The sequence below is a fragment of the Oxyura jamaicensis genome, chromosome 2 (genome assembly GCF_011077185.1).
Source record: "Oxyura jamaicensis isolate SHBP4307 breed ruddy duck chromosome 2, BPBGC_Ojam_1.0, whole genome shotgun sequence".
Lineage (NCBI taxonomy): Eukaryota > Metazoa > Chordata > Aves > Anseriformes > Anatidae > Oxyura > Oxyura jamaicensis.
The window spans coordinates 40,154,589-40,180,275 of record NC_048894.1 but is presented as its reverse complement, the minus strand read 5'-3'; the positions used below and the strand labels follow the sequence as shown (position 1 = coordinate 40,180,275).

Genomic DNA, 25,687 nt, shown 5'->3' with positions numbered 1-25,687 from the left:
GTGGGATACCTCTGGATACAAATGTTGCCATGGATCCAGGCTAACCTACACTGGTAATTTTGGTGCTTGAACAAACAGAGGAAATGCTGAGCTCTCTGGCTGCCCTGCATCTTGGGGCTGTCCGTGCTATGCCTCAGCAGCTTCCCCGGATCGCTCCTGACGCAGCGAGGGTGGAAACAGAGCTGGATACGATCAGCCTGGTGAGTGGAGTCAGACGTGTTTCATCAGAGTCAGCCACCAGCTTCACGTGGGGCAGAACTGGCTCTCTGCTGAAAGTCAGAGGAGGTGTTTCCTGGCCTAAACCATTACAAAAAAGAATGAATGAAGCAATTTCTCTCTTTCATTCCAGTGATGATGAGCAAAATCCTCCTGGTGAGGCATGTACAGTTTTAATCAAATCATCAGGGTCGCTTCATCTATTGTTACATGAACACTGGTGAACGCCTGTACTTCCCAGCTGGGGTCCAAAAGACAACTCCAAGGACTGAAAACTCCTGGAATTCCCCGCCCCAGTCAGTTATCATCTCCAAAGGCAATGTTGAACAACACATCAGATGTTAACAGAAGGAAGCATTCCTGGTTTGGCTCGTTTTCAGAGCTGGGAGAATGTAAACATTTTTTTTTTCTTTTGAGGATAGAAGGAATCTCGTTCACCTCCAGTGAGAAGCACTGGCAGTTTTTCACCAACACCCAACCCAGCACAAGCCAATACGTCTGTCTGGGCAGGAGCTCAGCCACATCCCGAAGTGCCTCCAGACACTTGCCATCTTGTTTTACCACGACTCCTCAAAAACAGTCAATTGTGAGCATAAATCCTGCAGAGCCGGCACGTGACTGGCGGCGGCGGACAGCTGCTCGTTATATAATCCCTCCAAACCATTGATGCAGCAGTTCTCGGCGAGCAATCGCCTTGCTCTGAGTCATCTGGAAAGTCTCCGGCTCCGTGAGCTTCCAGGAGCAGCCCCATCCCACCAGGCAGTATTTCCACTTCCCATTTCAGATTACAGGAGGCGCCCTCGGTATCAGCCCGCACACGGACACGGCCCGTGCCGGATGCCCCGTGGGAGTTGCCGGCAAGCGCTGGGGCTCGCGGCTCGCCGCTGGTGACTCGCCTGCAGGCACGGAGCAGCACAACCCTGGGCATCCGCTGGGCCAGGAGATCCTCAGCCTGCTGCTGTCAGACCTCCGGTGTGACCTGCCGCTGGGAGGACGGATGCCATCAAGCACCGTGTGACCAGCACGGGGGCTCAGTCAGCTCGCTCACTCTTCTTTTGTTCCCTTGAGGCAAAGCCAAGTCGTAATCCGGCCACGGGTCGCGGATCTCAGCAGGGTGCAGTGCATGGGGTCTGCCTTTGGATGAGGAGATCTCCTGCCAGCTTAGGGGATCTCCTGCCTCCAAGTTGGTGCCCGCAGGACAGGTCTGACAAATCGCTGGTGCGCGAAGCCGAGGAGCTCATTGTTCACAAAACCGACCGATCCCAACTTTGGCAATCTCACTCCTACTGAACACCATGACCAAAAAAGCAAAACAAAAACAAAACAGAAAAACTGAGTCAGCAGCAAGCAGGGCTGTAATAAAGCCAGGAGAAACAAGACTGGCCAGGTTAGGTTGGCTGGTAGGTGCCGAGAGAGCTGGCTGGGGTTAGCACTTCAAGGGGCAACGGGGGGAAAGGTGGAAAGTAACCCCCTTCCTGATTCTCCTTCCCTCTACATACTATGTAATTTCTTCAACCCTTACTGTCATCACAAAGCTCCTACAAAAGGATCACACTGGGCAATGCTTAAACTGGAATAAAATTGATATGATTTTAGGACAAAATTTGCAAAACCATCAAGTTTCAATGCTCCTTATGGTTTGGATAACATTCCAGTTCTGTCGTTCATTTCGGCTCAGTCATAATTTGGCTAAAGTATTAATTCAGACTCAAAACAAAACTCTTATTTCCTCATTTTTATTTTTCTTAAAATAAATTGAGAGTGTTTCCTGAATTGCACCTACTACAAGGCAAGACTGTTTAACAGAGTGGTATTTAAAAGTCTTCAGCCCTAAGCGTAAGGGACCATCAACGGAGAAAATAGAAGTCCTCTATTCCCTATATTTTACATCGTTCTGTGATACTTGCATTTTTATTAAACCAGCCAATGAAAATAGTAGCCATAGCCAAGTGTTCATTTAGTTTCAGGAATCCGAACAGTGATTTGGTTGTTCACAGCGGGTTGCTTTATTTCATCCCTTTTTTCTTCTCAGGAACGTAAGTATCATAAAGCTAAGAACGGGGTTTCCAGTGTAACCCGTCATAGTAATTATTTTTTTTGTTTCCTATGGGTAAGGTATAACCACGGCTTTAAAATTGGTGTTTGGGTACAACTGGGTTCAAAACCCAAAACACCGAGTGTAACCTAAAATATGCATTGTTCATAAAGGGCAGGTATCATCTTCCCAGTGCAAGTCATTGGCCTTAACACGAAGAACTTGGTATCTCATTATCAGTTTGTGCCTTTTTTTTCTTTTTTTTTTTAAATGTCATCTCTTTCTATTAAGAATGGACAGTCAGGAACCTACCAGAAATAAAACCATCTACATGAAGATTGGGAATTAGACTCTGCAGATAAATAGAATCAATGGAATCATATGAATCGAATAAATAACGAATGTATAAACCTACAAAAATCAAGAAAGCTTCGTTTCTTTCCAGCTCTTTTCCTAAATTTATAGATGTTAGCTGGTTTATCTCTGTCCTTAGTTCTCACAGTGCAACCAAACCTGGTGTCTTCTCTCACAAGATGGTAAGCAGATGTTCTCCATCGACAACTGTAGCAGTAAGTTGTAAACAAAGTGAAAATAAGATGGGATTTTCTATTCTACTTAAGAGCTTTCCTGTGACTTTGTTTAACCACACGCCGACAGAACTGCTATGCAAATAGTTGCAAACAACATAGCAACTTGCAAGGCACCGCTTTTACGTACAGCTCTGAAGGAGCTGAGAACACCGAGCTCAGGACGCATCTCCTCTTCAGTGGGCGTGCGGAGGTTGTCTCACCCGCTGTCCGAACTCGTCTGACTAATAACGAACCCCACGGAGGAGACAGGTGGGTTGTTACGGCGGATGAGTTGAGCGGCCGTGATTCTCACACGAGGAAAGGGTTCGGATAATTGCTTGTTAGTCACCGGAAAGCAACGCTGGAAGAAAAATGCATGAATAAATGAATGAGTGAACGCCGGAGTAATAAGCTACTTCCTACACTTGGCGCGTGAGCTCTCGGGGATGGCGACTCATTTTCATTACACGCACAAGGGATGCAGACGGGCACCGCAGACACACCGAGCTGCTTCGGTGCTGGGGGAGCCAGGGTCTGGTGCGGTTTGCTGCTGCTTCACCCCGCTGGCTGCCCCCAGCACGGCCACGCCGTTCCCTGAGTGGTGGAGAGCTGACAGAATGAGATTAAATGGCATCTTCATTACACGAGAGCCTTTAATTACACGTATTATCACCAAATATCACTTGATACCAAGGAAAAGAATGTTCTTTCAAGTGACAAGGGGCCCAGACAGACCGGGTGCCCGTCCTGGCTTTGCCAGAGGCCTCTCCTGGCACGTTAGCTCAGAGCACGAGAGCCACTGAATTAAAGGTTGCATAAGCAGCGCAGCCCCAGCACTTCCTAACTTCAGGGAGCGAGACTTCGCAACCCGCGTGTAATTACTAAATTGGGGCTGATTCAGAACCTTGACACACGAAGATAAGAGCAGCCCACGGGCTCTGCATCCTTCTACACAGCCACACGTTGCAGGCAATTACTTGAGGAGGATTGGATCAACACGTTGGTTATTTGCTCGCAGCCCCGGGACAGCGAGCAGTTGGGCTCCAGATTGCCCCTGAGTGGCTGATGCAGTGCTTCCAGCACTCCGGGTATTTTGGCTCGATAGTCTCAGAACCAGACCTGTACGTGCTACAAGGGAAAAGAGCTGTCCAAGGCCTAAAAGGTGTTTTTGCCATTTGGAGAGCGAGTAGATAGAAGAGTGGGAATCGGGCTTTATTTTTAGTCCAGCTTTTTGATTCATTAGCAGGCCAGGGCTGTTCACGTGTAGTCACCTTTCTCACTGGGCCAAGGCTGCTGCACAACCACCACATTTCAAGGACAGAGATGACAGCCTGTCCAGATACTACAGCCCTCCACTGCTTCACATTGGAACCCCCACAAAACCACCGATGCACCACACTGCTCGCTGCCAGCAGCCTGAGCCCCACGAGGTACCGGTGCCAGCCGGGTCTTATGGCACACACGGCTGCGTTACACAAAGACTCGAGACAATGTAAGGAAACAATTACACCCGCTGCTGATTAGCACCATCTGCCCTTTCCAACTCCGCTAGTGTTGCCAAGTGATGAGCCGCATGGAAAGGAGCCTACTATTAGCTTGTGTAGAGAGCGCGCTGAATTACACAACCTGCTCTTACACAGGACGGAATTAGCTTTGATGGGTTTTGGGAAAACCGTCAGATCCTCACCTTCTACCAAATGCTAGGCAATTAGTTAATCTAGGGGGCTACACAGAAGTGAAACCCACAGCCTCGTAAAGGCTGACAAACGTTTTCGACAGCACCAGGCATCAGGCTGAAATGGGCAGTTTAACTGTGGTGCTCATTTGGTCCTGTCTAGAAACCAGACAGGTCTTTTAGTTACACCTAAAAGATGTCTGCTCAGAGAGAGAAATAAGCAGTCCTGCAAGCAGAGTAGATGGCTTAGAAACAAATTACCGAATTCCTTGGTGTCTTATAAATTTCAGCAGTGAGCATAACTCAAGTATAAGTAGGGCTGGACTCCTCTCCCCAGGACAACTGTGAAGTCTCACTTCACTGATTTTCACCGAACTCATAAGGAACACAGATTTGCAGTCTCTGTTGAACTTGCACAACAGGCTCAAAAATCATCAGTTATGAAAGGCAGGGATCACATAACCCCTCTAAGCCTGGTTTCCCTAGCTGACAACCCCCCCCTCCAAAAAATTGTCCTCGTTCTGTGTTTTCTAAACAGAGATTTTAATAAGAGAGGATCACTTGCCTTTTAACACAAAAACTGTGCTGCAATTCCCCCTCCTTCCAACCCCAAGCACCAAGTCAAACAGAGCATAAGAAACATCCAGGGTGAGGAGATGCTAGGGCAATCTGATCTCCTGGAGACCTGAGATGAGCTGTACATACTCCGAGCTTCCCTTGAAAATAATACCCTCTGCTTCAAGTTACTTCGCCTGCCTGGTACATACCATGCCCTCACATGCATCTTCATCAGCGGACTTGAACAAACCCTTTGAAGGGGATAGTTTTTTCCACCCTTTTTAGAGTTCAAAATGCTATAGGAATGTGAGGGGAAACCTCACGCAAAGTTAGCTGAGGAGGATTCTCCCCCCACCACACACACCAGCAGTCTCAAACCCTGGCAAGTGATACTGACAGCCGTCATCTGGTGCTGCCTGCCCCAGATCACCAGCAAGGGCTGCGAACAGCTCAATAAGCACTAGCACAGTTATCACTGGATTCCACGTTGTTACCTTGAAAAAACAAATGGACACGTTGGCCTTGCAGGACTTAAGCCCTTAAACCTTAAAAAGCAGGGAAGCACCAGCTCCCCTCCGTGTTCAAGGGAGGCCTCATTCACTGAATTTGCTCTTAGGTCCTCCCTCACAAAAAGGTTAAAAACAAAAAACAACGCCCTTCTTTCAAGGAGCAGATAGCACTTGTTAACATAGCTATAGAAGAAACCTTTGATTTTTTTCTTTTTTGAGCCAAACTGTGGCATGAAAGAAAGGACTGCTCTCTCGAGCTCTTCTTCCTGACTAGAACATACTGCCAAGAAGCCTCTTCTTCAGATTACACTCCTGAAAAACAGATCCATCAGAGAAAATGAGTTAGGTTCTTCAGCTTCTGAGTTGAAACATTGGACACTTCAGTCCCAAAACTACTAGTATTTATTTATTTTTTAAAATCATTTCCACAAAACCCAAGTTGAAGGTCTGGGAAAATACAAGCTAATTCTTAGGCCTTCTAACAGTCCCTTCTCTCAGTGTGTACATACAAGTCCACTTTGTGCTGAAAAGTCACATTAAATTCTCAAAACACAGCCCGTAACACACTCGTCTATAGCAGTCTGTCATCCAGATGTGATTGTTTCAACACCTGAGCAAGCTGAGTAAATCAAAATGCTGCTCTTCAACACCACAGAGGTGTTCTCTGGTATCAAAAGTCACATCTAAGATACTGTCTCTGATACAAAATGAGTGGCCTGGAATACTGTACAAGCTACGTAACACCTACACTACAGTAAATATTAAAACACTGCACGCCTCAACGAACAGAGCAAGCTGCACCTTTCCATCCTGCGCTTAGTTGGTTTAGCCTATGTTTGCTGATATACGGGCTCAAGAGCTGCTTTCACACTGAAGATGTACAAAAAAAGAGAACTAGTAAAATTAAATTTTCATTAGTATTTAATCACCTGTAAAAAATAAACTAGCACTTTCAGTTTACATCTCATTGCACAAGATCAAAGCAGGCCTTTGGTCTAAACACAGGAAAGTGACTCCCACCTGCGGACAGTGAAGAAATATACTCACATCAGCAAAAAAGAGCGTGGACTAGCCATAGAGCACTCAATTCACACTGCACAGCCTTATCAAAAGTGAAACCCACCACAAGGCTTCTAGGTTCGGGGTCTAGAATTTTCACAAATACCCAATGACATTTTCAAAACACTTTCAAAATATGGAAACAACTGAACTCCTGGAGAGCTCTACACTTCTCCGCGTAAGACAAGAAGCAGCAGAAGCACTGTTTAGTTAAATTCAAGAACCCGCTCAGCTTTATTAGATCGTTGTGTTTACAAGAATTAGCGGTAGCGGTGCAGCTGCAGGGTGTTGCGTCTCCTCCAAGCAGCGCGGCGCGAGCCACCGATGGTGTGATGGAATTTGTGGCCCTTGCCCAGACCGCGGCTCTTCCGCCCAGCTGACGTGAGGCCACGCATCTCCCTGTGCTTGTGGACAGGCTTGGTGATCCACTGCGTGTCAGGGTTGCGCCTGATGGCCTTGTGGAAGGGGTCGATCAGGATCACTTCGAAAAACTTGTACGTGGAATCCTCTCCCACCCAGTAGGAGTTCAACACTCTCAGAGCCCCGCAGTGACGGCCAGCACGCTCCTGGAAAAAAAAAAATCCACGTTAAAGACTATAAAAACATGGAGGCAGGGACACAACTTAGAAGAAGGACATGCATAACATGCTGAAGGATAGGAGTAACTCAAACCTAAAATTTTGTAGGTGCTAGAATTTTCAATCTGCCCCGAGTGAACCTTCCCCTCCCCTTACCCCCGAACTGTACAACCTCTGGCTGCAAAAACACCAGAAAAAGAAATGGTTAAAGAAATTTGTATTCAAAAAAACTGCAGAATTCCTAAGTGATACAGGTTTCAAATAATATAATGAGGAAGGCATTTGGTTGAGAAAAGAAAAGAACTGCTTTGTGCACAGAAGCACCCAATGAGTAAATACACTGAGAGAAAAACAACTTCAAGGTGGAGATGAAGACCACAAGCTGCTCTTGGGGCCATGGAACAATCTTTTGTGGAAAGTTACAAAAGACTGATCCAAAGTTACATGAGAGGAAGACAGTTCTGCAGGACCTAAGTCCATATTGATAGGAAAAAATGAACAGCTGATGTAGCAAGTTCCACTATTCCTATCCTCAGCTATGGTCGGAAAGAAAACAGTCTTAGTTCAGGAAACTACGTAGAAAATATAAAATCTGTAACTCAATCTGCCTCTTCTGTCAAGAAGACTCCTTATTTTATTTAACACTATCAGTGTGTTTAATCCCAGGTTTTTATCATCACCATGGGAAAGTACGAACCAACAGATCCCATCCATCTTCTGTCCCAGTGTGATCCCAACCTATTAGCACTGTCTTCCCCTACACCTCAGCTGACAGTTTCCTGAATATGAAATTTATTTTCTTCAAGTCCTTGTTTTACTCTAGCACACGGCAGTGACACATACTAAGCATTAAAATACCACCCGCCCTCAACCAGCTTCTATTTGGGGGATGACAGCTACAATCACGGTTTGGCATTTCTAGAATAGTTTTATCTGAAGAACAGAAGTCTTCCAGGAGAAAGCAAACCAGCTTTTGGACTAAAACAGAGGGCCAACAACCTCTTGCACGAGCTGTCACCACAACCGAGCATGTGATTAGCCATCAGACATCTGGGAATAGCACACATGAAGAGCAGACCGTGAGCACTCTACATTAAAAATACAGGTCTGTGTTTAAACTCATCACCTCTGTTTTAAAATTAATGCTCTGCTTAATGATGGAAAGACGATGAGTTGTCTCCATGCTTTCACAATGCCGCTTTTTCAGAGCGCAGACTTGTCCTGTTCTAAGCCATTGAGTTTTTCCATTGGTGAGAGCTACAACTCTTCAACACTACTCCTGCTGTGTCACTAGGAAATTTAACAAAGATCGCCCTCAATGAAAGCTTACATTTACAGTATTTTAGCAGGTGACAACATAATTCAACAAGAAGTTAAACGACCAATCTTCAGCTTACCAGTTCCCAAAGCTTGTTTTTGTTCGTGTTTCTTGTTTATTTAAATAAGACTGTGTCTGGCATGCTGTTTTCAGACCCTACGATACAGCTCAGTACGCTGCACTGCACTCTTACCACGCAAACAGGTGCTGCAGACTTAGAGAGGAACTTGCTCGTACTTTGGTGAAGGACCCCTGTCTAAAGCAATACACACATCGTGGTAGGGAACATAAAGGCAGGATTTACCACTGACCCAAGTCAGACACTTTGGATTCTGAATCCTCATGCCTAACCCGCTGTTTTACAGGAGTTTATATTAGTAGCAGGTTTTTCCCTGCACATGCTGTGCCACACTTCAGGAAGAGGAACACATTGCAAACTTCAACAAACCACCTCAGCATCACTTCCGCCACCTGCTACCTGTAAAGTCGGAACAGTTTTAGCATTTGTCTCAGTACTGCTTTTCAAAACATTCAGGTGTTCTCCTGCTATCAGCATTCACGATTTCTACCTAACAAATTAGAGAAACAGTTACTATTTTTGTCTAGAGTATTTTCCACTTTTACAGACAAGGCAGGGCCTTTGTAACCCCATTTTCTGAGCAGTAACCAAAAAACTCACCTCTGCGACGGACTGGAGGCTCCGGGCAAACTTCAGCTGGTTAACACCGTGATGCACAGGTTTGCCATAGGTTGCACCTTTTGGGACTGGGCGCTTGCGGCCACCACGGCGAACACGGACACGGTAGATAACATACCCTGAAAGAAACAGTGACTTTTAGTGCAGGCAGTGCAAATTACAGTGAGGCAGCTTAATGCCCATACTGCATTTTCAACCCATAAACTTACAGGAAATGCTGCAAAAAAGTAGGTCACCATACCAATCTCTGCTAAAACCTACAACTCTCGGTGACTAGTGTTGGGGGTTTTTGACATTTCCATTGTAACTGAATAATGGAAGTGATGTATCGTTGTGACTACTTTCTAGTTCCAAACCAGAGTTTATGGCACCTTTCCACGATGAGCTTCCATATAAAGCGAGAACAGCTGTAGCTATGCCGTAACACACACAAACAAAACACCCTAAAACCCTCCCCACGCCAAGAAAGCAACAAAACAGTCACCTCAGAACTAAAATGCCACACGGCGAGAGTAGCATTCCTAAGGTGCTTTAGCACAAGCCATCGATAAACCCTGTGGAAACCTGACCACTGAAAAAGGAGGAAAGGAAACCGCACAAATGCAACAGACGCTCAGATTCTTTACTTTTTTATTACCATGGTGAATGAACATTCTGCTTCCAAGATTTGCTCAGGTTACAGCTGGATGCCCACTTTCCCCGAGTTCTTTTCGCTCCCAGTAACTGCTTCCTAATGACGATACAAACTAATTTAAACTTCCAAGCCCAGACAGCTATAACACAGCTAACTTGTTGAGACTGGTGACAAAATCAGGCCAGAGAAAGGAGCTCCCACGCCCACAAATCTACCATGCTAAAAGCATTGGTCAACTTTGCAGCAGTAACACAGCGCAAGAACAAGAACTGAAGTCAAAATCCACTTGATCTCCATCTGCCTAATCGACCACAGGGGGCACGAACTCGAAATTACATGAACTAAGGTTTGGGATGTGTACACTGCTATTGATTTAACGCGTTTATAACAGTATTTCATCCAGGACACTTCAGGCTTTTAGGAGGCATTCCAGCTTCTGATTTTGGCATTCTACTATCAGTTAAGGAAGGAAGCAAGCTGACAAGAACTCAGTAGCTCCATCATGAAGCGGTGGACTTCGCCGCAACGTCTCATTACCTTGCTTGGCCTTATATCCCAGCCTGCGAGCCTTGTCCGGCCTGGTCGGCCTGGGAGCGCGGTGCAGGGCAGAGAGCTGGCGGTACTGCCAGCAGCGCACGCGGAGGAGGAACCGCATCACGTCCGACTGCTTCTTCCTCCATAGCTCCTGGATGTACTTGTAGGCACCCATGGCTGGCTACCTGCTGAGATTGAGAGATCAATAAGATGGCAGCAAATACTGTTTTCAAATTGAACAGGGCAGCAAATATCATCCTGAATTTGAATTTCTTCCCATAAAATGACACAGCACAAGGCCATGCATGTAACACCACTGGAACACAGTATGCGTGTGTGCTTTTTTGTAACTGATGGTACACTTGGTAACATGGTGGCTCCCACTTAGCAGTCTGCAGTAGGACACACAGCAGTTTTGAGAAATTTTCTTCCATTTCACATGTTCTTTAGCATTGAACTGCACAGTTAAGGAGCTGGTATCTCACGTGTTTTACATGTTACCAACATTGACAGCTAACGCCTGAACGAAGCTATGAATGCTGCTCTTTGATGAGGTACAAAACTGTGAGGGGCAGGGAATTAAACTTTAGCATGGTTTAAGTATCCCTAAACGCTGAGAATCCCGATCCCAGCAGCACACAGAGGTAAACCCAACTCCACCACACCACCACTCAATTCACCATTCAAAATCAGAGCTCATTGTGTCCGCAGACGAGCTTTCAGCGCCCCTCGATGTGCACCAGCCCACCTCTCCCCACCCCCAGCCGCCATTCCGAGACCCCCGCCAGCCCGCAGCACCCCCAGCGGCCTGCAGCCATCGAGCGCCCCGCGGCCTAACGCCCCTGCCCGCTCTCCCGCAGCCCAGGGCCGTCCGCCGGCCTGAGGCCCGCATCCCGGCCGCCGGGCAGCCGCGCCCTGCGCCGCCGTGCCCCGCGGGCGGGCGGATGGCGGCGGATAGAAGCGGATGGCGGCGGATGGCGGCCCGGCCCGAGCGCAGACGTACCCCGCACCCGATGGCGCCCCACGCCGGAAAGGAAGAGGCCCTCCTCCCACACCCCCCTACGGCGGCACAGCGCTTCCGGCGGCCGCCGCAGCGCCTCATGGGTAATGTAGTCACGACCGCCTTGGGCCTCCCGGCCCCGCCCCGCCCTCCCCTTGCCAGCCAATGGGAGCGAGGGGGCGGGGCCCGGCGCGGCTCAATGGGGGCAGCGGGGGAAGCTCAGCCCAGGTGCGCGCGCGCTGGAGCCGGGGGCGCGCGGGGCCGGGGGCGCGCGGCGCGGGCACGGCGGGGGGCGGGGGGCGGGGGCTGTGCGCGGGGGCGGCATCTGGAGCAGCCCGGGGTTGGGGTAAGGGGTCGGGGTTGTCATAAACGCGTCCTTAGGAATCCATCCCCAAAAAGGAGCGCTTCGGGGCTCCTAAATGTGAAAAATAAAATTAAAAAAAAAACATAAATCATAAATCCTAAGGGAAAACCCTGCCGGTGCTGTCAGCCCCCCGCCCCAGCTGCTCGCGCCCCTCCTGACCCTGTGCCCCCAGTGCCTGGCACTGCAGGAACCAGGCTGTAGGAGCAGGGAAGGGTGCTGGTGCCAGGGAGGCTATGCCCGAGCTGCATGGTGACCCCTTTTTCCCTTTTTTCCTTTTTTTTCCCTTTTTTCCTCCCCCTTTCCCTCCCGTTGCAGAGCACCCTGGCTCACGCAGTGGCACCAGCTCCCACCAAGCCCCCCCCAGCTCTGGGGCACCCCGCTCATCCCCCGGAGCTGCCCCGGCTCCTGTAGGGCAGCCCCATCACTGCCCAGGCTGGCTGACACCAGACCCCAAGCCCCTCTCCGGCCTTTGCCTTCATGTGCCTGTGACCGTAACGCTTTCCTTGCAGCCCCTGTGCTGTGAAACCTTCAGCCTTGTGCGCCTGAGGCGGGAGGGGAGGCCCACGGGCTGACAGCAGCGTGCTGCGCCGAGCCGGGCACCGACGGCGACAGCCTGAAACCTTGCAAGTGGCGTGGGAGGAAGCCCAAGTCCTAAAAATACCATCGCTGGTGAGCGCTGGGGAGGGAGCTGTGCCTCGGTGGCTCCCACTGCTCAGCACCTCGCCTTTCGGGGCTCTGCTGCGGGTCCCCGTGCTCAGCAGGACCTCTCCGCCGGCTCTGCCGTCCTGGGAGAGATGGGGAAGGGCTACAAGGTGGTGGTGTGCGGCATGGCGTCGGTGGGAAAAACCGCGATTTTGGAGCAGCTTCTCTATGGAAAGCATACCGTGGGTGAGATATTTTTACCTCCTTTTTTTTTTTTTTTTTGGTTGTTTCCTTTTCCAGAGTCTTGCTCTGTGCGGGCCCCGCAAAGCGGTAAGCCAGGGCCGCTTGCTGCGTGGAGGTGACGGAGGAAATGAACTTGGTTTGGGTTCATCTCTGGGCAGTTCCTGAGACTTGTAGTCCCTTACCGAGTTTTAAATTGGTTTGGGAAAGAACCCTTGCGCTGATGTTGCCTGTGCCAAAAAAACAGGAGTGTGCAACAAGAACCAAAGAGAAAAGGAGATGATGCACTTGCTGCCTATTTACACAAGAAATACCTTGTTCCCTGAAAGATGCTCTTGATGCCTGAATAATAAATAATATTACGTGATTCACAGAGAGGCTATTTAAACTTCTGTCCCACCTTCTCAGAACTTTATTTGGCTTAGTTTTGGCTAATACTTAATCAAAGAGCTGGAAAGAAAAACAGCTCTGCTTTAGATCCTGTGGTTTCCTCTGAACTTCAAAGGCTGAGCTTCCCAGCTCTCAGATAAATCCTCCTGTGGAAAACAGACCTGGGACAGGGGCATGGGATGTCGGAGGCTTGCTGTGCACAAAAGAAGGGGACCAAAGCTGGCTCGCTTCCCTCTGCTCCCGCCTGGCCTGGATGTTAGAGGAAGGGCAGCGGTCATTAGGCTGGTGAATTGTTCTGCCAGGGAGGGAGCACAGGGGCTTGACAGAGGATGCCTAGTCAAGGGACTAGTGGCTTTTCCTTGGGCCAGTGAGTTAAATTAAATGTTGGGGTGAGCCTCCGGATAGATATTGGGGTTTCGAGCAGGGTGCTTGGCAGGCACTGTGCCTTTAAAATGTGTGGATGGGAGGAATTTGCTGGCAACGCCTGACACAGAACTGTGCGCTAATACCGTTGTTTAAGAGGAGCATTTCCTCTAACGTTGCAGCAACATCTGCTTCCAGCATCTTCCAGCATCAAAACCTGTGTGCATAGCCCTGCGTAGCTCTCAGCTCCAGAGCTGCAAAACCCTCGGGCTGCGGGCTTTTCCCTTTGCTGCTGCCCTGATTTTCATCATCCCTGGGCCAGGCGGTGCTCTAAGGCTCTCAAGCAGTGCGAGCAAGGCCACGCTGCTTAAGTCGTGTTGCTTTTCGTTGCTTCCTGCCCCGTGCTCTGATCAGCGGCTGCAGCAGGGAGGATTTTCAGCTGCCTGTGCCATCCGGTGTGCTCTGGGGCTGGCTTGCTGCATCTCGGTGCCTCTGGCAGAGCTGCCCCTGGGAGCCATCCTATTGCAGGGACGGCCCCTCCGCACTTAAAACACTGTTACTGGGTCTCAACCCAGGTTTCCCAAAGCCTGTGAGCTCCTGAAAGCTGCTGGCCCTCGGGCAGGAGGCGAGAATGCCCCGCGGGCGCTGAAGGCCCGCCCGTTGGGAGCCAGGCAGCGTGGCAGCTCGCCGGGCACGGCGGCACGGGCATGAGCTGTATCAAAACCTGGGCTTCCTGACTGCTGCTGGCTCCAGCAGCCCTGATGCTGTTCTGAGGGCCGGGGATGCGGTGGGGAGAGCTGCTGAGCTCGTGCACGTGCCGGCATCCATGGCCTCCTCGCTGTGATGAGGGGAGTGCCCGCGTTTGGTTGCAGGCTCAGAGCTCAAGGCCTGTCATCATCCACCGAGGTGTCCAAGGCACTGATGGCGGGGGCTGCTCCGGGTGCTTGGTCAGTCATGAGTCTACGGCAGTGCTGATGTGCCCCTGCTGACTTTCCTTTAAAAGGGAGCGGTGGCACGGCTGCCATCAGGGACGGGATTAGCATCCCCGGAGGTTTCACGCTGCTATATAAAGCCCTTGGCTCTGTGCCTGTGCCCCTGGCTGTGCGCTTGGTGGTGGTGCTGTAGACCCACCCAGTGGCACTGCGGGGGTTTTCCTAGAAAAAAATCGCACCTTCAGCTCTCCCTGGCTTGTCATGGATGAAGTCCCTACATGGTCAGCAGCCAGCACTCTTGCAAAGGCAGAAAGATTGCTTGAAGTTAAAGGGGAAAAATACTAGGGAGGGAGGAATACCTAGAGAGGGAGGAATATCCGCATGCCTGGAGCATGTGAGCAACAACATACGGCGTTTGGCTCTGTGCCTGTGAGGGGCAGTTTGCCTTGGGGCCTGGGATGTGAAAGGAGAGGGCAAATAGGTGTAAGGTGCTGTCAGAGCCGCTTAAAGTCACGTGCATGTTGCATGGCAGCCTATCCAGCTGAACTGGGAAAAGGAATCAAACGAAACCTGGATGGAGATGTTTGAAACGGGTGCAGGTTTAGCTCATGTGGGGATTTTTAGCACGTGGGGACTGTACTGCCATAGGCTGGGCCAAGGAGTTCTTATGTCTCACATACACACATATGGTTGCCAGGTATCTGGGTCTGCCTCATTTTTGTGTGGCTTCAGCGTTGTGCTTGTCCAAACCCCCCACCTTCTGTTGCAGTCCTGAAGTGAGAGGGGCCAGTCTCTTCTCCATATGAAACGGGTCCTTGACTGGCCATGGAAGCCTGTCCTGAATTCCTGTGGTACCTGGCACTGCTCACCCTGAGCTCTCTTCAGAGAGCTAACGGGAAGTTACTGGCTTACCTTCGGCACGTGGTGCATCTGTAAAAGGGTAGGTGTTTCTCCTTGAACAGTGCCTCTGTTCAGTGATGGCTCATACAGGGGTCTTCCTTCTGCCTTTGAAATGCCTCTGGTGCCTCAACCTCTGGCAAAGCTTATCAGCTAAAGAGAAGCTTTCTCTTCCAGTAGAAAATACTATTTTCCTTATCACTGCCTCCTGACTGCATAAATAGCTGGTACGGCCGTGTTCATGAGCAGCTACTTCAGATCGTCTTACTAGCTGGGAGTGAAGGCACTATGTGCTATTATGATCAGAACCTGCAGTGAGAGAGGATTTGCCTTGCTTTGTCTCAGCTTGAGGGATTTGGGGTTTTGGCTAGAAGACTTTCACTGCTCCAAAGATGTGGAGGCTAATAACCCAAATTAGGCATTTGTTTCTCAAATCCAATTTTAGAAGTGCATGAAAATGGAGCTGAATGTATGTAACTGATGGTCACAACCGTGGCTGCTGGCTGGTGGCACCAATACTTGAACTAGAGGCTAAATCTAAATAGATCAGCTCCTGTTGTCCAGCACCAGAGGCTGCTCCAGCTCGTCTCTGAGTTATGGATCCTCTGATATACGGTCATTTGAGATCTAAGTAAGCAAAGTCTGTTACTCTGGAGTTGTAAAAATGCAAGGAATTGCAGGTTTTGGGAGCTCTTTGCAGGGAAGAGGGAGGGAAAGATTACAAGAGAGTGAGATCTTCGAACATACTGAAGAAGACACAAGATATTCACTACATTTATGTTTGACATTCCCTTGGGATCTTCTGAAATTCCATGTCTCAAAATTTTGCTTTATGTAGTATTTGCAATACCTTTGCCTCGCCTAGCTTGGCTTTGCAGTGCTCATTAGTATATTGAGCCTGTTCTTTTCCTCATCAGGAAACCACCAGGGGCTGAAACACCACTCAATTTATGACTGAGGCTTCCCCTTGCAGTTCCTCTGTGGCAGCAGCTTGTAACCTAGATGAAGACCTTTTTGCCTTTCCCAAGACTTGCACCAGCTAAATAGGTGCTGGAAAATGGCATCTGTCTCCTGTCTACTCCTCCCTTCTCTCCTCAACATTTTTAGTCTTTAGTCTACTTACCAAAGAAACCACAGAATTGTTCACTGCCCTGTTAGTTCCCCTTTCCCCTCGCAACTTCTGGACCTGCATGCTGCCTGTTCATCTGTGCCACAATAGGAGATATTTCAAAATACATTTCTCTAAGCTTAGGAAAACTGGTGGCAGGAGAGAGCAAAGCCCCATGGCAGTGCTCTCCACCAGGAAAAACCTGCTCAAGTTGGCAGAGCAGAACTTCCCAGCAGAAGCTGCCCTTGCCCATCCTCGTAGACAAGGTGGCCTGGGGATGCCAGTGATGGGAAGGATGGGGTGGTGACACTTCCCTGGTCAGTTCTGCTGCTCGTGCAACTTGCCCAGCTGACCTTTGAATGGAGATCAGGAAAGTGTTGGAATGGGATGGTGCTAACCAGGAATGTAAATACTGTGCTTCCTCCCCCAGTGTATATAGGTGAAATTTCACCTCTGGAAACTGATACCCATGCACAAATTCCAGGTCTGTCCCTCTCTTTGCCATTTAACATCAAAATTTGTCGCTCTCTTCTGCTGACTTGCCTCACAGGTCTTAATTTTTCCTCTCCATTTTCAAGGAGGTTGTTAAAAGACGTAATTTTCACTGCTACTTTTATTGCCATTAGGAAGAGACTGTCATGGGAGAATGCGGATATGTTAAAGACCGCTGAATTACAGCACAGCATTTAGATGATAAAATCCTGCCCAGCGTTATTCATGGTGTTCTGAACAGAAAACTTAGGTACTTGTAGTTCATTCCTTCTTGCCAAAGTAATATTTACTGATGTTAGATACTTCCTTGACCTGTCTGCACAATGAAATGAAGCAGAACAAGAAAAAACACAGTGCTATATCCAGAAGACCTACTTCAGTCTTTAAAAATGCCCTTGTGACACATTCTCCAGCCCACAGTGTGTGTTCTCCCTTTCTCTTGTTTTGTTCTGCTCTTAGTTTTGCTCTTGCACGTTAGCGTGGCTATATTTGGAGGCAAAATAAATTAATTTGTTGCAAACCTAGTAAGAGCTTGATCTATGAAGGCTGCACAAAGAGGGGCAAACAGAACAGCTTGTGCCACTTTCCTGCACAGGAATGCTGCATACATCACGGGGAACGATGCGCGTGGGTGGCATTCTTTAGCTTGTTTGTCAATGCAAAGTATTTTGAATACTGTGTCACTGAATATAGCAAAATCCTTATTTTCACAGGCCAGATAATCCCTTGTGTTTTCATAAACAATGCGCTAATGTAGTCCCTTTTTGGCAGACAAAGAGAATAATGCGGTACTCACGGCTGTAGCCCTGCACCAGCAAAGAGTCCCTGTGCATAGGAATGCAGGGGAGACAAAAACATGGCTGGCAGAGGGTTGATATGAATATTTAAAACTGCCTCTGACAGTAACCCAACTATGCTATACTACGCATAGTTTGTTGGGACCTGTTGTAACCTTATGGGCCTGCATCCAGGGTGACCATGAAGCTACAGAGATCCACGTGTTTTCAGGTTTGGCTTGGAAAATATAGTTTTAATTAGCTCAGAGTAAGGTACCTTATATTACCTCGCATTTACCATGGGGAAAGGAAGGAAGGAGAGCCAGTATGCAGATAGTTACCATGGAGCAGGTGGTATACATGAAAGCTTGTTACCTTGTGCGTGCTCTTGCCCTGAAGTAAATGAGCTTGCTCCTATTAGCAAATCTGAGTCATGTTAAATCCCTAAGGGATGGAAAAAGCTCACCGTGTATTTGGGTAAATACATCATGCAACTTTGTTTGCATGCAAACATCCTCTTCCCGTTCTGGCTTGGTTTCACTCGTTGGTTAGTTGTACCACCAATGCACATTAATCTCCAGAATTACTCCTTTGGCTCCTGCTTCTGCAGTATAATCCAGCAGGCTCAAGGTGTTAGTACTTGCCCATTCGGTGTTCCTTGGCCATTCTTCCCAAAGGCTATGTTTGGGCAGGCCCATTTGCAGCATGCACGCTGGGCGGTGGGAGGTTGGGAAACCTGGGGGAAGAGCCATTTATCTTATCCCATCCTGCATTTACATGTTGTATAGATTAATTTTACAGGCGTAATCATGTGCTCGTATACTAGATGATTGTATTTACACAGTGGCACTACTGTAAATAGCTGGCGTGGCGATCTACAAATACAGCCCTTCATGGGCACGGCAATCAAGGTCGGATCCAGGTCAAATCACCCTGGAAAAATAGGCACTGAAACCTATCGCAGGGTAAAGTTCCGCTGCACTGCGAGTGGTTATTACGGTGGTGCTGTACTTATGCCAGCATGAACTTTCCTGCTTGTTTTCCAACAGGTTTAGAAGAGGGTGCCACAATGGAAGACGTGTACTTGGCGTCGGTGGAGACAGACCGGGGCGTAAAGGAACAGTTACGGCTTTATGACACCAGGGGTCTGCAGGAGGGCGTAGAGCTGCCAAAGCACTACTTCTCTGTCGCCGATGGCTTCGTTCTCGTGTATGCCGTGACCAGCCTTGAAGCCTTCCAAAGAGTTGAACTGCTCAAAAAAGAGATCGATGTCTTTAGAGATAAAAAGGAGGTAAATGCATGGTGCCGTAACCGCTTGGCTTATTGGCATATCGGTGATAGGAAGCAAAGTTGCAAAGCATAGATTTTGTTCCTGCAAAACTTGCATTGTAAGGAAAACACACGTACCTACAGCCTTGGGCAATCCAGCAAAAGGAAGCTTTCTCATGCTGGGGAAGCCTAATTCACATGCCATGCAGGTCATGATTTTTTTTTCCCCTTTCTGCCTCTGCTGCAACTAAAATCCAGTTAGCTGAATGCACCAGGCAGTACACTTAGGACTAATAAAACATATGGTCTACAGCAGTGCAGTTCTTACTTTTTTTTTTTTTTTTAGGTATTGTACACGGGAAGTCAAGTGCACAGAATAACATCACAAAGGGCATTATCTTTGTTTGTTTTGTATTCACCTACTTGATGGCTTACAAACTGGTGTAATTGACAGTGGGTCTCCCAGACATTAGTCAATTGGCAAAACGGCTTTAATGTATCTTAACAACCATATTGAATCAATTCAATTGTGTGAAATGACTGCTCTATTTTCCCTTGGAAAGCAGCTAGTGTTTTCAGCTGACAGTGTTCCAGCTTAGCTAAACAAATGTAACATGCATGGGGCATTAGCATTACGGCTTTTCTTACCGTATCTTTGTATTCTCTAGTAGTTTTCCTTGCTAAATGTCTTGAGCCTACAGCTCTCCAAATGTCTGTTTTATGCTGTTAAAAAAAAAAAAAAAGGGCATAAAGAATTAATTGGATAATGGTGGGGAGAGGCTTTCCTAAGCATAACTTGCGCAGTACTCGCAGCACACGGGGTGGTGGAGGAAGGCAGGCTCCAAGCCTGACAGCAGCCAGCCGAAAATGCAGTCAGGGGAGAGGTATGTTAGGTGGTAGGGCTGGCGGGAGCTGCAGGCTGTCACGTATGTCAGGGATACAGCAGCCAATCGTGACTGCCCTGCAGGGCGAGGAAAGGTGGACAAGCAGGAAATTTTTGCCTGGCAGTGTGTTTTGCGAGGACCCTGATTTATTGCTTTATGGCATGTTGTAATGCAGTGAGGGAGTCGCAGCCCCGGCAGGATGTCTGTCCCGGGGATCTGCCCAGGAGTCTATTCTCTCGTTGCACGCAGGTAGTTTAGAAAGCGGTCAGTTTGCTTATCCCCTGGGAGAGTTTAAGAGCTGTGGTCCTGGCTGGGGGTGACATAGTTGGAATAGCAGTGCCTGCAATAGGCTGGATAAATGTTTCATTCCTGTGATTTCTATTCCATATGAAATACTCTTTGAAGCAAGTAGAGGGTGAAATCAAGAGTCCTTAAGAAAGCCCCAGCAACCTTAAACTCTGGGCTCTGCTCGAACACAGCCTTAACCAAATTCAGGGGGCATCTCCATGTACAGAAGTGCCCCTGAGCCAGCGGGACCTCACCTTGTGGAGCAGCAGAGTCTTCCCTCTGTTGTGCAGCAGCTGACAGTAAGCTCTGATGGCTGCAGGGTTTCTCCAGCACACACCTTAAAGTCTGTCCAAATTTTATACTAAATGGAGGTTGTGTTCTCTTGTACTGACAGAGCTCAACCATGGGCAAAATTCAGCTGGAGTGTGTGGTAAATGTATATGAAGATTGTAGCTTCTTTCAGAGGCTTTGCAAGGGGAAAAACATTTACCCAAACATTATGGGCTGCTATAGAAAAGAAAGGATGCCTCAGACCTCACAGGAACAGGACAAACATCTCTAGCTGGAAAGAAACAGGAGCTATGCTGTAGTCAGCCTGATGAAAAGGAAAAAGTAAGCAGGTGTGGTCACAGAAAAAAAAAAAATCCTCAGCAGGAGAGGACTTTATCACTTGGTCATTGCCAAACCACAACACAGTGTAGAAATGAGGCTGAAGCTTGACTAAGGACCTTGAACTATAAATATAGGCACGGCTTCCCCTGTCAGCTGATGCTGTTAAAATGTTTTTAGAAAGTGGTTAAGTTAAAATAAGCAGGAACCGTAACTCGAAGTGGCTAGCTCTACATGCAGCACTTCCCAGAAGAGAAGCGCAGGGCAGGCCACTGAGCTCAGCTCCACTACAGCCTCTCGGTGATACAGGAGCCACGGAGAACTACCTGAAGGTCTGACTTGACACCGCTGTGCTGCCCTGGTTAGCTAACCAGCAGCTCCTGAGACTGCTTCTGGCAGGCTGGCGCTGGTGCTGCTCGCACCCCTTCAGCAACTGAGGGCTGTCTGCGTAGGTCCCTCTGGTGGCTCAGCAACCCTGCAGGAAGGGGAAGCCCCCTGGGCTGGGAGAGGGGCTCAGCCCCACAGCCCACCCTGCAGGGTGCCAGCCTCCACAGGCTGCCTTGTGGCAGGGGGTGCCTTTATTCATTCACGAGCCAGGGCATGGGCAAAAACAGGCTGGGCAAAATTCACAGCTGTTGGGTCCAGGCTTTCTCTGCTTGCAAGTAATTTTTTATTTTCTCAGGCACCCGCAGCTCTGACCTCCTCGGTTGCCATGCTCTTACCATTTCTCTAGGGCAACTCCATTGCAAAGTAAACGGCAAACAGGGCTGTTTAACTTCTGCTCTCTTAGGTATTGCTGCTCTTTAAGCAATCTGTGTGTGTGGGGGGTAAGTCCTGCATGTCCTGTGATTAAAGGCAGCTCCCAGGCCACAGGTAGATGAGGCCAGTGTGAATCCCAGACCTTACGCTTGCACATTATGTTCAGCTTACCTCGAGCCAGCAGTAAGTTAAAGGACAGGTCTGAGCTGTGTTGCTACTTGCCTGCTGTTTAAAGGCACTGTGAATGGTGGATACTGTTTGTATAAAGCTCGCCCTTCTGTTTGTAGGTAACAGTTATCGTCTTGGGAAACAAAACCGACCTGCTGGAGCAAAGACAAGTGGAAACAGAAGCGGCACAGCAATGGGCAAGGGCTGAGAAAGTGAGACTGTGGGAAGTGACTGTGACAGACCGGAAAACACTGCTTGAGCCCTTCACCTTCTTAGCCAGCAAGCTCTCCCAGTCCCAGAACAAATCAACATTTCCCTTGCCTGGAAGGAAGAGCAAAGGGAATAACTGTGATAACTAAGCTACCTTTAATGCTGTCTGCTGCTGCTGCCAGGTGACAGCCTAAATCCTATCTCTGCCTTTAGCTTCACATGATTTCACTTAAAGCAATAATCTCATTCAGCAATAAAATCAGCAAGCTTATGGCTAAGAGGGATCCTTGAAAAAGTCACTGATGGCAAAAGCCTTGAAAAGCACTTAGTGCTAGGAATCACCTTCCAGCAAGGGGGAGCAGGGGGGAGCAGGGAGGGCAGGAGAGGGAGGCAGGCAGGCGGTCACCCCTTCAGCAGGGGCTTTGACTGTCCCTTGATATGGCCATAGTGAGGAAGACTCCTCCTGCAGATCTGTGGCGTCTTGTCACAAGTAGTACTAGCTGCAATGAAGCTTTAAATTTGGAGAGAGGGTATATCTGAAACGGCAACAGGACTTTTACCTTGACCTTAAACAGGGAGCCCCCTGGCCACAGGGGTTTCTGATGCTGCAGGAGGCTCAGGTCAGGGTGTTGTTGCAGGAATGCTAGGGCAAGAGGAAGAAACACCAGCAAATTTAGCTGCTGAAGTTCTGGTAGTGTCTGAAAAATAAACAAGAAAGAAAAAAAAAAAAAAAAAAAAATCTTGCAGAAGATCCTAGAACAGATCAACCCTAACGTGAAGCTTGTCAGTGAAGTCTGGCAAGTAGCTTCAGGAATTTATTTGTACAAACCAGAAAAGCTCTCACAGCGTTCATTAACTACGACCTGAAGGACAGCATAGCTGTAACATGGTTTTGTCCTAGCATGTCCAGTGCAAATCAGTCACATTCACATAGGTGATAATTTTACTCAGAAATTATATGGAACAACTTTGTAAGCAGGAGGTACCTCACCAGCGTTGCGGGTTGTGCAATATTCCTGCCCAGCCGCAGCAACCCACGGTCAGGACAGAGCTACAGGTGAGAGAACAACTGCTAGGAAGCCCTGCACTGCTTTGTGAGAAGGGGCTACGTCCAAAAGCTTTACCTGCTGGATTCGGAGCTCTGCGTAGGTAAACTTCTGCGGCAGAAATCTGCTGTCTTAGGTCAGTCTGTCTGCAAACTAAGCAATATTGACTATAAAGGGGCAGAGCGACTGTTCCCAGAGAGGGACCAGCTTTTGGCCTCTAACCGCTTTAATACACTGAGACCAGCTTTTCTTTGTATTAGAAGGCAGGAGGGGGAAAAGGGAGTGAACCGAAATACTCAGTTCCCCCATTTTCCACAGAATTAATGTTGTTTTGAACAAATATCGAGAATTTCATTGTGAGTCAGCAGAACCACAAGCAACATTTGCATTGTCATGTCATAGCAGCTAAGCAGTAAGTGTGCTTGATGATCAAAATTAGGCTGTGTGCTTACAGCACTGCTCTTCCTGAATAGTAGCAAATAAACTGCCAGCATTACTAATGTCAGAGGAACTGTACAATCCACTAAAAATTAAGCAAGTATTCCTACATTTATAATGAAGGCATACGAAACTGTTTATGTGCTTTGCTCAATGTAGTTTGGATTGCTGTGGCCATCAAGCCAGATAAGAGAGCAATTACAAATGAGCAAGCAGCTGTAATGCCCTGCTGGAAACATACAATTGTTTCCATTGCAACACAGCAGCTGAGTAAGCACTATAGCACGACCTCCCCCAACCTGGCTAGTAATAGTCATTGTGCCCAGTGATGCTGCAGGACAACACTCCCTTCTCACTCATTTCCTACCAAACACACGTGTACTCGAGGCTTCTCCCCACCCAGAGGGATCCTCAACCTGCCTGCGTGCTTGGGAAGTGGGCTGGCTTCGGAGCAGCAGTGGCTCAGCTGTTTGCTGCAACCTTTCACCGAGGGATTGGCGGTGTTCCTCCTCTTCAGCTCTGCAGAACCCGTCTTCAAGAGAGGACTCGATTCAGCTGCACAGCAAACGAAAGTACCACAGACAGATCTCTGCTATCTGCACGTTGTCACCGGGGCTGACCCTTGAGCCAAGGGAGTGTTGACAAGCGAAGCCAGTCAGAATTAACTTAGGGCGTGTGGAGATGGAAGGCACGGAGACGACTGACTGGTTCCTGCCCAGTTCTGCGCCCCGCAGACTCACTGCCAGTGCCACTGCCGAGACCGATGTCACCGCAGGCTGCTGGGGCCATGTCACACGAGATCAGCTTGCTCTCTCGCCCCCCCTGTCAACTCAGGACTTGACAACGTTTCAAGAAAGGCAAAAGGAAAAGGGATCTTCTGAGTGACTAAGACTGTGTTTCCAAACAGGTTATGTAAAATCAGACATGTTATCTTTGATTCGGTTAAACTCGTTTCTAGATTATTTTGGACATCCACATAAACAACCACCACCCATCGTTTTATTCCACGGGCTCACTCTGATGCTTTTTAAGCACTCAAATCAATTGCCTGTTCTAAATACCACGCCGTACCTGTGATGGAAATGGTCGTTTCTCCTCTGCAAACCACCTGCACGCAGTGGCTGGTACTGAGTCAAAGTGAAACTCGTTGTAGTGCAGTTTTACCCAGTGTCAATAAGTAAAATACAGCTGTATGGCGTATGCAGTAGTAGTGCATGGGCAGCATGCGTATTTCGTTCTTTATTGTTCCACTGACTGAATACGTCCTAGGTCACTGCGGTCATTTACCTGCTATAAAGCTAGGCTGTCCCTTCACAAGATGATAGAGAAAAATGACTATAAAAAGAAGAAAAATAAATAAATCAGTAAATTGAACCTCCTTTCTCTGTTCCTCTTACACTTCTATCCTGCTGAATACACAGTGCTCAGACCAGTCACCCCATATCAGCTTCCCCACCCCTGCCAGCTTCAAGAACTAATTTTGGCAAGCACTGGTAGCACAAAGCAAGGAGCAGAAAAAAAACCTACTGAGATGGGGGCACTTACATCCTCACACAGTAGGGGGGAGGAGGAAATGAGTTTAAGAGTGAGTCCCTTCCCAGAGATATTCCTGGTGTGATGTAGCTATATACCACTGATTTTCCTAGGCTGCGCCGGACAGCTGAGGGAGCTCATACACCAAAGCATGGGCTGTGACAAAAGACGGCTGGTCAGCAGCTGAGGCTAACTTAGTAGTACCCACAACCACCCGACAAAGGAAGGGGACCTGTACTTAAATCACTTGGGACCAAACTAGATCTGATCTTTATGTAGATAGGAAGAGAAGTATTTAAAGCAAATATACACACAGTTTGAAGTACAGAAATATATCTGAGAGAACAGATAGACACACTTAGCACTTGGAAGAATGTCGCAACGTGAAGTACTTGCCATGTGAAAATGAATCCGTACTTCCGGCCTTTACCTTAAGGGAGCGGTCAAAAATGCCATATTCACAACTAACTACCCTATTGCTACACACTTCAGTGTAAACACTATGTCTCTAGGAGATAATCTTTGTAGCTAGTTAAAGGATCTACACATTATGCTTCCTTTACACTCCTTTAAGGAAGGTGTTTTCGGCTGGCTTCCCCGGACACTATTCTTTCTCCTCTTTCTTGTGGGAATCGACCACTCGGTTAGGAAGCTATGAAGACATTCTCTCCTTCTTACCTCCTGCTCATTTCCCTTCCGAATCTCATACACTCTTACAGCCGTACTTCCAAATAATACACTGCTCCTGAAAAGCCAGTGCTGTGAAAACTGGAGCTAAAAAGTAACTAGCATGGACTCTGCAACAGGTCACCTCTTCGTGGGCCGTGCCAGCGTCAATAACACCTACACAGTCAGCAGCTGAAAAAGTCCTGTGTTGTCATTCATCATATACTTGTC

At 48.3% G+C, this 25,687-nt stretch overlaps 2 protein-coding genes across 3 annotated transcripts; one reads left to right on the top strand and one right to left on the bottom strand.

Moving 5' to 3' along the window:
• Positions 1–6,465: 6,465 nt before the first annotated feature.
• On the bottom strand, positions 6,466–11,512 carry RPL15 (ribosomal protein L15). Its single transcript, XM_035319545.1, has 4 exons — positions 11,386–11,512; positions 10,386–10,570; positions 9,197–9,333; positions 6,466–7,187 (listed from the first exon to the last, which is right to left on the bottom strand). The coding sequence occupies exons 2-4, from the start codon at positions 10,555–10,557 to the stop codon at positions 6,882–6,884; spliced, it is 615 nt and encodes a 204-aa protein (XP_035175436.1). The 5' UTR covers positions 10,558–10,570; positions 11,386–11,512; the 3' UTR covers positions 6,466–6,881.
• An 826-nt stretch (positions 11,513–12,338) lies between these two features.
• Positions 12,339–24,631, top strand: NKIRAS1 (NFKB inhibitor interacting Ras like 1). Of its 2 annotated transcripts, XM_035319546.1 has the most exons (4): positions 12,339–12,634; positions 16,945–17,229; positions 18,636–18,877; positions 21,683–24,631. In XM_035319546.1, exons 2-4 carry the CDS (start codon positions 17,103–17,105, stop codon positions 21,920–21,922), a joined length of 609 nt encoding a protein of 202 aa, XP_035175437.1. In that variant the 5' UTR covers positions 12,339–12,634; positions 16,945–17,102; the 3' UTR covers positions 21,923–24,631. The 2 variants fall into 2 exon arrangements, with proteins under 2 accessions (XP_035175437.1, XP_035175438.1); XM_035319547.1 differs by lacking the exon at positions 16,945–17,229.
• Positions 24,632–25,687: the final 1,056 nt, after the last annotated feature.